The sequence below is a fragment of the Manacus vitellinus genome, unplaced genomic scaffold, assembly GCF_001715985.3.
Source record: "Manacus vitellinus isolate BGI_N305 unplaced genomic scaffold, ASM171598v3 scaffold_8_pilon, whole genome shotgun sequence".
Classification (NCBI taxonomy): Eukaryota; Metazoa; Chordata; class Aves; order Passeriformes; family Pipridae; genus Manacus; species Manacus vitellinus.
Genome location: NW_021940864.1, coordinates 23,989,573 through 24,002,169, shown reverse-complemented (window position 1 = coordinate 24,002,169; position 12,597 = coordinate 23,989,573). Strand labels below are relative to the sequence as shown.

General features: G+C 33.8%; 1 protein-coding gene across 1 annotated transcript in view; it reads left to right on the top strand.

Annotated features, from left to right (window-relative positions):
* The first annotated feature begins 308 nt into the window (after positions 1–308).
* Positions 309–12,597, top strand: part of LOC103757322 (serologically defined colon cancer antigen 8) — an 87,962-nt gene continuing 75,673 nt past the window's right edge. Inside the window, exons 1-5 of the mRNA XM_025896384.2 lie at positions 309–493; positions 2,619–2,757; positions 5,203–5,355; positions 7,843–7,977; positions 10,984–11,100. Coding sequence (XP_025752169.1) covers positions 408–493; positions 2,619–2,757; positions 5,203–5,355; positions 7,843–7,977; positions 10,984–11,100 — 630 coding nt within the window. The 5' untranslated portion in view covers positions 309–407. The remainder of the gene's footprint in view (positions 494–2,618; positions 2,758–5,202; positions 5,356–7,842; positions 7,978–10,983; positions 11,101–12,597) is intronic.

Genomic DNA, 12,597 nt, shown 5'->3' with positions numbered 1-12,597 from the left:
GTCGTGTTTCTTGCTAATGAGTCTTATACTCTGTTCAGATAATATCTAAGCCTACAAATTTTTAATCTAATTATTTTCTGATACTACAGGGGGAAGGAACAAATTAACATAATATTGTTTTCTCTATTAATAACTTTAAGTGGGCAGTTCAACTGTTATTTCGCTATTAAAGTCTTTCTTAGCCTACTGAAATGTGGAAAATAATTACAGAGATTCTTACAGTTCTTTTTAGTATATTCAATGTGAATATAACTTGTAGAAATGTTTGATTTCACAAATAATACTTTTTATTTCTTCTTTCTAGAAAAGACCTTTCAGAATCTCAGAAGACGTGCAAAGATTTGGAAGGAAGGCTGAAACAGCAGAAGTCACTTGCTTCAGCTGCAAATTGTAGTCGGGTTGGTGGAATGTGCCTGAAATGTGCACAACACGAGGCAGTTCTTGCACAGACTCATTGTAATGTTCATGTGCAGACCATCGAAAGGCTAACAAAGTAGGTTTGGGGGGTATGTACTTTGTCACTGAAAGTATGGATGCTTACATTAAACCATTTCAGTCTCAATACGTTTGGTTGCATTCATAGAGAGGTGTACACTTCTGGAACAATACACTCCCAAGCTGAAGTCGTAATGCTAAAATCAATGAATTTAGGTCCCGAGCATTTTGAAATGGATAATTCAGTTTTTCTACTTATTTCAACTGGGAAAGAATGCTAGTCACTATCATGTAATTATGGTACCTTTGGCTATCCAGATAATGAGGCTATTTATAGTCTTTTTCCTGCACTTTTTGGGCAGGAAAGTCCTTCTCTCTGTCAGCACAAATATTGTGGAAGTCCATGTATTTTGATTGATTATTTCCTGCAAAAGTTCCTTATCTTTCTGTAGTTGGAATTTTTTTTGACTCCACTTTGTTCTCCTTGCATTTGGGGAACTTTTCAGATACATCAACAGTAGGTCAGGTGCTTGGGGTAGGATGCGTTTCCAACCAAAAACATGTGTAGTAGTTCCTCCCTGACAATAAGTCATGGAAAAGAAGTTCTATTGGATAAAAATAAATGAAATTATTTGCTGCAACCTTTTTTTAATTCTAGCTTTTATTTAAATATTTTTTTAAAAACAGCTATACAGACTGAATATATGAAATTCAGAAACCCCAACAGCATTAAATTTTTTTTTCATGGGAATTCTGCTAGTCAACCACCTTGAAAAAAATTCTCCCTCTCTACTTGCTAGTAATAATGATAGGACACTGCAACTTTCTCAAACTTGGTTAAACAGCCACTGATTTGTTGTCAGATGTCTGAAGCTTCTTAGGATTTCTGAAGTTTTAGAATGAGCCTACTGGAGATGGAATAGTGGGTCAGTTAGAAGCAAGGAGACTGAAGGGACATAGTCTATAGTATGTGTAGTCTGTCAAGTGGATATTATCCCTATGCATTTGATGGCTATTGCCAGGATTTATATATTTTTTTCTAATACCAAGTCCAAGAATTTTCTGGAAAAGTTCTGTTGCTGAAAAGTCAGTTTTCAAAATCTACATTTGTAAGAAAAGTAATTATTTGTCACAGATGTTGGAAAATATGAACAAACTATAAATTAGTACATTCTTGTCCTCTTGTATTATAAGGCAGCTCAAAGGAAAAGATTTGAGCTAACCTATTTATCTATCTTAAAGCATTATTTCATTCAAGGTTTAACAAAATCTAAAAGCTACATCTACTTGTTATGCAGTTTATTAAAACCAAAGGTATTTCAGTAGGGATTTTCAAAAGAACTTTGTCCAATTCTTTTTGAAATTAAATTTCAAAATATGGCTGTTAGTTCTCTGATAAATACAGAAAAATATGTTACCGTTTCACACAATGTCAAGAAAAGAAAGAACCGAAACCCAAACACAACAGTTTTCAGCCAGAATCTCAAGTTGCACGTCAACTACAGATAGTTAAAACTCTTAATGTAAAAGTTTTTAACATGACAAAATAATGAAAAGGTGAAGTTAAGTATTACAGTTTTACCACCTCTACTTCACTGTTTAGTATAGATCTTAGTTTCTTTGTTAACAAAATTCATAGGAGATGTAGAATCAAGGTGGCTTATTGATTAGTTTAGTTCCAGTTTGTGGCAAAGGGATACAGATTTTCATTTTATATACTTAGTGATATGAATTACTTGTTGAACTTAATCCTTTCTTTTAATATTTTTCCCCTTTTTTACCTTTAATGACAGTGTAATTCCATATTGCATCAATCTGCTTTTTCAGAAACATGCTTTTATTTTTTTTTTTTTTTAGCATGGGATCCCCATTTTGTAATGCCAACAGAATGCGCTCACCTTCAGTACATTAATGACTTGAGACCTACTCTCATTATTGGCATTTTCTCTAATGGTCCATCCTTCTGAAGTGAAGGACAGGTCATCAAGCAAGTGATATTTTCAATATCTGCTAAGCTAGCAGTATGTGTTGTCTTTCACTCTTAACCCATGAGTTTTAGTCTTGCTTCACTTACCACCATCCTTATGTGTTATATCTGTTAATATTTTATATTTTATATACATGGTGTTAGGTTTTTTTCTCTTAAGATATAGAGGAAATATCTTGTTTTTCTTTATATGCAGGGAAAGAGATGACTTGATGGATGCACTTGTTTCACTGCGACAAAACATGAAAGAGATGCAGCAAAGAGAATCTGATGCTTGTAAGCAAGTTGAACATGCTGTGCAAATGGCAGAAGAGGCCAATTTGGAAAAAATAAAGGTAAATTAATCCAGAAATTAGAGCTTTTCAGTGTTCAGTTTTACTGCAAATGTTAGTTTTCATGCTAATGAACAAGTATGTGTTAGACCTTTGTCATATGTCGATATGATGTAGTAGATTTAAAACAATTGCACTGTGTGACTGTTTCTGAGCAGTAACATGAACTCTGTATTTGAGTTCTTGAATTTTCGTCAATACTGTAGGGAGTGTTGAATTTTTAAATTCTGATATAGCTTCACAGCTAGAGGATATAAATTCAAAGAATTTTCAAAGGCATTCATAACATGTAACAGGATAATTTTCTCATCGTATGTCTGACATACTCTGGAAAGAATAGTTAAAATGCTTACAAACAACTCTTTTTTGCCTCAGATAAGAGCAGTGCAAGAACTGATTAATTATCAGAGCTCTTTGAAGATGAGAAGTCCTGTCTAATTTTACCTGCAGGAAGCTTTTGGTGTTATGTAAATTATAATCTTAAAACCAGTTTTGATCTAATGCTTGTGTTAGCTCTAGTTCTATACACAGTCTATATTGACCTAAATTATTTTCTTGATAGGTAGTGACATCTACTGTATTATTAGTGAATTACTATGGAATTGAGAGAGTGTTGTTTTGTTTTGTTTTTTTGAACTAAATGCATACAAGATTTATATAAATGCTCTGTTGATCAAATTGGTATTATTCATCCAGTGCTGCAAGAGAAGTGTACGTGTGTGTAGGGTCTTGTGAAGTGCTATCTGCTTGTGTACAAGTCAAAATAGTAGTCTGATTTTTTTGATAGTTAAAAACTTTTTTAATATGAAGGAACAGGAAGAAATTTTTTACTTATGATGCATTAATTTAGCATTTTTACATGTACTGGTATGTTTTGGTAACTACAGTCTTTTTTTTCCCAGTCCTATTCTACTCTTCAGCACTGTTTTTGTTGATAATTAGCATGTAATCCAGTAGAACAGTCCGTATAAGAAAAGTGAGGGGTTAACACATTAAGCTTCCAAATCCTACAATTGCGGTTTCATGATTTTGTTGATCAAAAGTCCAGTCTCTGGTGCTTATCATTTAAAACCACCATTTCTTTTTGTCTTTTGGTTGTCTCTGTAGTTTGTGGCCTCTCGCCTGTTGTGTAGGGCAAGGAGGAGGTCTGTTAAGGTTGATTTTACATAGCTGAAGGAAAATCAGGAATGTATTTTCAACATAAATGCCATAAACGAATAATTGTTTGATTGCTCACTGTATAGTCAAAACAATGGTACTTCACCAAGGTAGACTGGTGATATGAAAAGGGATCCTGTGGAGAGTCTCACAGAATTGACATAAAACTAATGGAGACCGTTAGAGCATTTTTTCAAAAATTATGGCTTAACTTGCTTCCCTCATGAACAGCCCAATGCCATGAAAATTGAATGCAGGGGATTGGCTTCGAGTAAAAGAAAAATACAGTTAATTACAGTAGGATTCCTAAAAGGAGGTTACTCTAGCTTCTTTGAAACAGGATATCCTGAATATCAAATATCAAATATCAAATCCTGAATATCTGAATAGCAAAACGATGAAATGAGATCTAGTTTACTTGTCGGCTAGCATAGCTGCCTTTAGGGTGCTTTGAATACTTGGATTTACTTTTAATAGAGGAGGGTATTTCTGATTTAAACTGACGTAACATTCATTCTATCACTTTGGCAGAAATACGGCAGCAAACATTGATAAATATATTTTTTCCCCTAGCTTTTTTAGAAGATAGTGTTTTGAGAGTGTTCTTCAACTTATGTTTCTTCTTTTTTGATAGAAAACACATCCATAACCTGTTGTTTTAGCACCTCAAATTGACCAGTGCTTTTATGAGGTTTTTAGTAGAATTAATTTTTTACAAACCTGAAACTTAAAAAAGTTTTAAAAGTTGTATTTATCTTTACTTACTGCTTTCAGGTTTCTTCTTAGTGTTCTGCACTCAGTAATTCACTTCAGGGGGAGGATAGGTGAAAGTGCATACATTTAATTAATTTTTCCATATCTTTTTCCTAAGTTATGCACTTAGGCAGTAACCACAGTATTTGCAAGGAGTCAAATATTGGAGGCTGATTCTAGTGATGTGCATTCAAGAATTTTAAATGCAAGGCAAATAATCATAGTTTTTAGAAGAACAGCTACTTATTTGGAAAATGCTTCTGTCTTTGCCATAACTCTTAAAAGCAATTAGATTTGTATGTATATACAGTAGGACATGTATATACATACAAACATATACATCTATTTTCATTTTCTTAGTCCTATTTTAGATGTTAACACAATAGGGTATGTATAAACATAATAATAACTACATAAAAAATAAAAATATTATCTTTCTTCTAGCAAATTGGTTTCTCTGACAGCATTAGATAAATACTGTATTTGTTCAAAAATTTTCATTTTCTTCCACTTAAGAAAACAGTTGGGTTTTTTTAGGCTCTAGTCCACTGTGAGCAGCTGAAAAGTGAGGTGGAACGGCAGAAGAATTGTCTTGAAAGGGAGTTGGCTGCCCAGCTAAATGAGAGGGCTAATGAAAAAGAAGCAGTGCGGGAAGAAATGAAGAAAGAAAGGGAGGACTTGGCAGCAATGGTATGAATTGGTTCTTTTCCTGTTTATGTGTTACAATGAGCGCATCATCCTCTTTAAACTTTCTGTTTGCTTGTCGTTCATTTTCGGTTTTGGATTTGAGGGCTCACTAAGTCACTTCTACCATTGTTTTAAAGCAGTGGTAGATAAGTGATCCTTTGAATTTGAATGACTGGGTTTTATGCTATGTCACTATGTACATACTAGGTTATTTATGTTATGCCCTTTATTTTAGTTTGCATAATATTTTCTGATGCACACTGTCGAAGTAGGAAAGGGTTAAGTAATGTGTGACGCAAGGTTTGTACGTATCTCTTTTATAAAAATTATTATTTAACTTGGCAAGTCAAACATTGAGAAGTTAGCACATGTCAAATTTAGGATTTTTTGCTACTTTGATCTTACATATACATTAATGTTATGGTATCAAAATTTCAGAGTGATCTTATCATATGCTTAGTTTTCCCACCTGCAGAAATGTGTTGGAATCTCTTTTCTCACTTTTACTGATGTTTATAAACTCTCTGAGACAGAATCTGTCTTACCATTTATGCTGTGACCATTGTGGTAGTCTTGATAACCTTTTCTGGATGCTAGTTCAATTTGAGTATAAAACATAAGGATTTTCTGCCCAGTGGAGTCTACAGAGGAAACCTCATGCTAACAGCAGTAAGCCTGAGAGACGTGATAGAGAAGGCACTTCTAAGGTGATTGAAAAGGAAAGAAAATGTAGAGAGAGAAATACTTCATGAATTAGTGGTTTTCATGCTTGCTTGACATGCAACCTCTTCACCTATTTTCTAGTGGAGATTTGGAAACAATAGAGTGAATTTCTCTGCTGACTGTAAGCTTTTTCCATATTTTGGGGCTCTTTTATAAACTGTATGGCTTATTTCTAAAAATTCAGAGAGCTGAACAGGATAAACTAGTTAAGTGTGTTTAAAAAAAAAGGGGGGAACGTTCTTTAGCAGTGTTGTTGCTTGTAAAATGACTGGAAAGCCACTAACATAAACAGGGAGCCAAGATGATCTGGTGATATTTCTGGTATTATGAGATGGTGGAATAATATCTTAAGCTGCTACAGGAAGTCAAAGCCTTTGACTCCAGTTCCAGATATAAAAACAGGAATTAAGCACAGTGATAGAGACTAAGTGTTATTTAAGTAAGTGAACTGATCATCAGAAATCTGTTGCCAGGGAAACTGAAATTAAAAAAAATAAACTTACACTGGAGACAGTGAAACATTATTAAGCAATTCCTTGTTTGACTCCCTGCTGTCTATCATGTTATCCCTCTTATGAAATCAATTATTTAGCTACAGAGTTGCTTTAGAGCAGAGTATTCACTCCAAAATACAGCCTATTAGATAAGCATTTCATACTTTTTTTTGGTAGAATGTTTCACTCCGTGTCATCACATTACTTTAAATTTCATCACTCACTGAGATGTGTTTTACTGAAACTGATTCCCACTTTGAGTAGTTGTAGTCCTTTTTTAAAATCCTGAATACACATCAGAAACATATAGTGACACTATGATGACATCATGCTTGGTAATTAAAGATATGGGATGATTTGGTAGAAAGCTATGGTCTATATTAATGATACACACCTACATATTATTAGCTACTTTTATGTTTCAGGATTAATGAGATAGTAGAAATGGTATACTGTGCATCAAGTCAACCTTCATATGAATATTTTATCACTCACTTTATGAAATTATTTGTTTGAATGGGAGAATTAGCATGATACGTAAATCAGGTGGAGGTATAAGGAGTGAAAAATAGTTATGAATATATAATCCTCTGGATTTGGCTTTGAATTTCTGCAAGTTAACCTAGAACTGTCAGACACCATTATTTCCACTTATATTAGTAAGCTTCAGGGCTAAATAGCTGAAGGTTCACTATCTCTGTTTTATTGTTACATTTTTCTACCATTCAGCAAAACTTTATCTGGATTACATTAGAATTTTTAATATACTGGTTTTATATGGGTTTTGTACGACATCATGCTTTGATCTATATGCTGAAATGTTTTCTGAAATTGAAAATTAATTTGAAGTCTGTGGTTGCAATGAGAGTTTTCTTTAGCTGGGAGAACATGATTTGGTTTAAAACAGTCTACATAAGGATGCATAAGAAGGTGTTCAATAGTACTCTTACAGCTGCAAAACTAATGCAGCCAGCTGCTTTTGACACTTTGTTCATACTTTAAATTCCTGGAGACTAGTCCAGTTGATGAAAAGTTTCAAATAAACTACTGTGTCATAAATTAATTCAAAATTACGAACCTATTGTTAAAATAATTTAACCATATTCTATTATTAATAATACCTGATAAATTTTATTGTACATGCTTATTTTTTATTGTATTTTTAATTCTATGCATTTTGTCTACATATGGTTGCTTTTGAGGAGAGTGTCCCACAAGATTTAGGTCTGTGGTTGGTCAAATTGTCATTACAGTGTCCTTGGACTTTTTGCAGGTGACAGCCTTGTCTGAGAATGTGGCCATTTTGGAGGCTCAAATAAAGAAAACTACAAGTGAAAAGAACTCTCTAGTTAACCAGTTAGAACAATCACAGGATCAACTTGCATCTCATGAAATGGAGATGAATAAGGTAAGCACATTTATAAATGAGTATTGAGCTTGGTTTTCCCTATCATTGTGACCTGAAAGATGAGAATTTTTTCTTTCTCCGTTTTTCTGTTTTGGTAAAGAACGTGTGATAAATATAGACTTCATCTGACTATCCCACAGGCACAGCTGTAGGAGTAAAAAGATAACTTTTTCAACCTGCCTAGTCACCTTATCGTGCAAAAGCTAACTCTTCTACTTTGCAATCTATGCAGATCACTATTTAATACTATTTAAAACTATTTAAAAATTCAGTAAAAATTGCATTCGTTCTGAATGAGACAACATAGTACTCAACAGTGTCCTTAATGACTACCTCTGGGACATGCAGTGCTAAAATAAAAGGAGCTGTATCAAATCACTGTCAAATACTTTCCTTTAGACTTTGTGTAGTATACTGCTTTATTCATTAACATTGATTGTATGTCCCTCACAAAGAAATCTTTCTTATAACTAAGAATTATAGCTTAACATCTCTCTAGTGTAGGTATATCACTTTTGGGTTCTTTATTTTGCACATTTCTCAATCTATTAGAGCCTTAATATGGGTTAACATAAGAATGAAAAAACACTTTGTTACAGCCTCTTGAAATGTTTATATATCTTACCAATAATCTTTAGGGCCCATCCTACCTCCCCAGCTGTTAAGTGCAAGGTTTTGGCTAACAATTAGTTCTTTAGGCCTCCAGAGATTACTGGAGAGGTTTTCAACAGTTTCTGTCTTCCCCTGCTTCCCCAGCTGGTAGTAATAGGTGAAAGTATTGCAGAAAATTCACAGCAAACACTCATTGCAACTTACTAGAAATTTTAATTCCATTTCAGATGAATGAGTATTTTAAGAATGTCAGAATGGTTTGATTTACCATTTCTGAAACACACTTTTGGTCTTTCAGGCTGTGTTTACAGATGACTAGCACCACTTACAGGGGCGAAGACCAGGTAGTAGGTATAAATATTCATTGGTCTGAAAAGGACAATTTTGTAGCCTGCTGATTTGAAGCTGTCTCTCAGGAGAGTGATGCTGCGGTTCGTCCCTGCTTCAGTTAAGGTTAATCAGTATGAAGTTGAATAGGTGGTCACCTTGCAATAGCCTATACTCTTTTAATTGCACTATCCTGAGAGATTGGAAGGCTTCATTTGTGTCACTGTACTAAAAATCCTGAAGGAACCCTCTGACCATTGAACTGGCAGGACTATGTGGATCACCCTGACATTTTCCATTGGCCATGTAAGCGACATCTTTGTCTGTTATGAATCTGACTCCTTGTTTCCAAACTGAGTTTGCCATTATTAAAAACAACAAATAGCAACACTTTTGTTTTGAGTTTTAGCTGAAATATTTTTTTCCTCATGTACCAGAAGTCAGAGGGAGAAAAATTTCCTTCATTCCTGAGGAGGCTGAAAAATCTGTTATTAGGACAGCACCATCTGCTGATTCTTCTGTGTTATTCACTTTATACACTCAATGGAAAAGCTGAAGGCGAGGATTGCTGTATTTCTTTAATTTTACTTGGAGGAAGTGACATATTGCATTTTGTTACATTCTTCATGTAAAGGAAGGAAGAGGTAGAAAGAGACAGGGTTTGCAAGCTATGCAGTTGCATATTATGATTTTTTTAGTTGCATATGATATTTTAGTGTTTAAAAAAACACTTTAGAAATTTACCATTCTTTAGAGTGTTTGCTGCTTTGCATTATTTGCAGTGGCTAAATTCACAGGCTGTCCTTTGCATTTATAAGTCATGCTACTTCTTAAAAGTTACGACAGTTGGCTTCATTTTTTCCTAGAGTGATTTCATTGTAGTATGCATATTTACTTTTTCCCTAACTTTTTTTTAAGAAGAAGGAGAAAAAAATAGTGAAAATGAGAAGAGGTATAAGACTGAAAACAGAAATTAGTTTGGGTTGTAGAATATGTGAGAGCGTTTTTGAGAAGCACAGAGGATTGTAGCAGCAAATTAAAGGGTGCACATTTAGGAAGCAAGTCTGCTGAAAGAATATGAGCAAGGCAGGAAAACAGAGTGAGTTGGAAAGAAAGTTGTCTAAGAGGAGCTGTGAATAAACACATTTGCATTCTCATTAGGGAATGTGCATGTATTTATGTTTGGTTAATTAAGGTGGCATGAACAGGCACAAACTGGAGGTGATGGCACAAAAAGGGGATTGAGAAACTGAAGAAATCCCTGCATAGCAGTAAAGAAAGTTATATGGGAGGAATTTTTTTATTTTGTTTTGTTCTTTTTTTGTTTCTTTTTCACTTTTTCCTAACCCCTCCCCAGACCCTCTGAAGATGACCAGCCTTCAGGTGGAAAGGACTGAGGAGGCAATATGACAAACACTCCAACAGCAGAGAATAGTTGTCCTGTGGGGAAGTGATTTCTTTAAATGTTGCTTTGATCCATTTCTTCTGGACTATGGCTATATTTAAATTATATTTAAATTGTTTTCTAAAAAATTTATATTCAGTTTGCCATAATTCTGTAAAGCTCTGATCAAACTTTGAAAATTATTGTAGTAACATCTAAATTTCTTTCTTAACAGTGAAAAATTGGCAAGTTAAGAAAATACACCCTTACGTAGGAGTGCGATCCATCCTTTGCTTCTAGGTTTTCAAGTGTTGACATAGATTTTCTTGGGATTTTACAGAGAATAGAAGAAGAATATAAAACCTGCAACTGTATTTTAACTGTATTTAGTGGCATATATTTACAACATAAATATTTATACCTAGCAAAATTTTGACTCAAATATATTTGAATCTAGAAGACACTGCATATTTCAAAGTTAGTGACTATATAGAGAATTCATGTAGCAGTTCATATTCAGATCCACCTTTTTATACAAAAACATTTACCACAGTAGCCTTAAGATATCTGTAAATTTAAAATATGTTGCATTTCAATGACCTGTAGAGGGCACCAAAAGATCTAATTGCAAACCCTGGTCTACCCTTCAAGCTACAGATCATGTTGTCTGTGTAATCTAACAGGTGTGTGGAGAAATGCGCTATCAGTTGAATCAAACCAAAATGAAGAAGGATGAGGCAGAAAAGGAGCTCAGAGAGTACAGAACAAAAACTATAAGGGAGCTTGAAATTAAGGACCAGGTAAGAGACAATACTGCTATAACTTTGCAGTTACTAGTAGCCTAAGTAGGGTTATTTCAGAAGCTGGAATGATTCATTTTTCTAATAGTGGTCATTTATTAGTGTTAAATGGTTTCTAAATTAATGGCAAAAAGCCAGCTATTACTGCTAAATAAATACCTCTTGGTTGTCTTAATCTTGTTTTCAGCCCTAGTATGTTCAGTTTTGCGTATTACTCATCCCATGCTTTCATATAGAATTACTCTATCATATGTATTCATACGAAGTACTTAAATTGTATGTACTGTATACATATGTTTATACACTTTTTCTCACAAATAAATCCACACATAATTACCTACATATGCAGCCTGACAGAACATTAAAGACTTTAAGCATAACATAATGATACCAAAAATGAAAATAATTTATCTTCCAATTTCTCTGAAGATTCAAGGTTAATGAATGCTGGGATTCATAGAAGTTTAAAAAAAAAACAAAACCAAAACAAAAGTAACCTTCTAGAAAAAAGTAACTGTAGAAAAATTCCACTTGGCATTAACTATTGCTTATCTAAAACTGGGTTTTATAATAATACAAAAACCAATGTATGCCTTACAGGTAGTCTCTGAGAAAACATCCCATGCAGTAAGAAGGATTATTAGAGTAACCTGCAACATACTTGGCAAACAGCTTGAACAGGTGTAATCTGTATCTTTTGAAGTGCCCTTTTTGTTGAAGTTCTATCCATTTTTTCTCTAGGACTTCAAACTTTCAGTTATTCCTTCATAGTTGTGATTTGCACATGAATGGATATCTTCTGAATACACAGGTATATAAGATGCACATGAGGATAATTTTTTTAATATGCATTTTGTTATTAGGGCAGCCTATCCAACAGGTTTTGAATCATTCTTTTTCTTGTAAATAACTGAACTCATCATTCCCTGTGTATAAATATATGTAGGGAAAAATGCAGTATTTCTAAAATTATATTTTTATTTATCAGTTCCCCTAAAGTTTTGTATAGGACAGTAAGTTTACTTAATAAAGTGCAAGCATAGTCAGGAAGCAATTATTAATTCAAATTAGAATGAAAGGATAATAAAGTCCAAAGGAGGAGCTTATTGGAGAAAATAATCCTTCAACATGTACAGAAATTCCTACAGCACAGAAAAATAGAGGTCTTAAAGCATTTTCTTTTCAGGGTTGTTATTTTTTTATTTGGGTTTTTTTTTTTCACTCCTGCATCCTTTTAGGCCTAAGGACACTGAGAAACAAAAAACAAGCTTGTCGTCTGTGCCTTGACAGATATCACAGATAAAAAGAGTTGGCATAATCTTGGCATACAAATAAAACAGGATGTGTTTAATAAGATACTTGAAGAAGTATCTTGGATTTTATATCCTGTTCTCCAGCCTGCTTCAGGATTGCCTTTTGAACAAATTGCAAAATTTAACAAAATATTTTAACCTCATGTATTGACATACTGGTATTTTAATCAGCGTGGGTATGAGT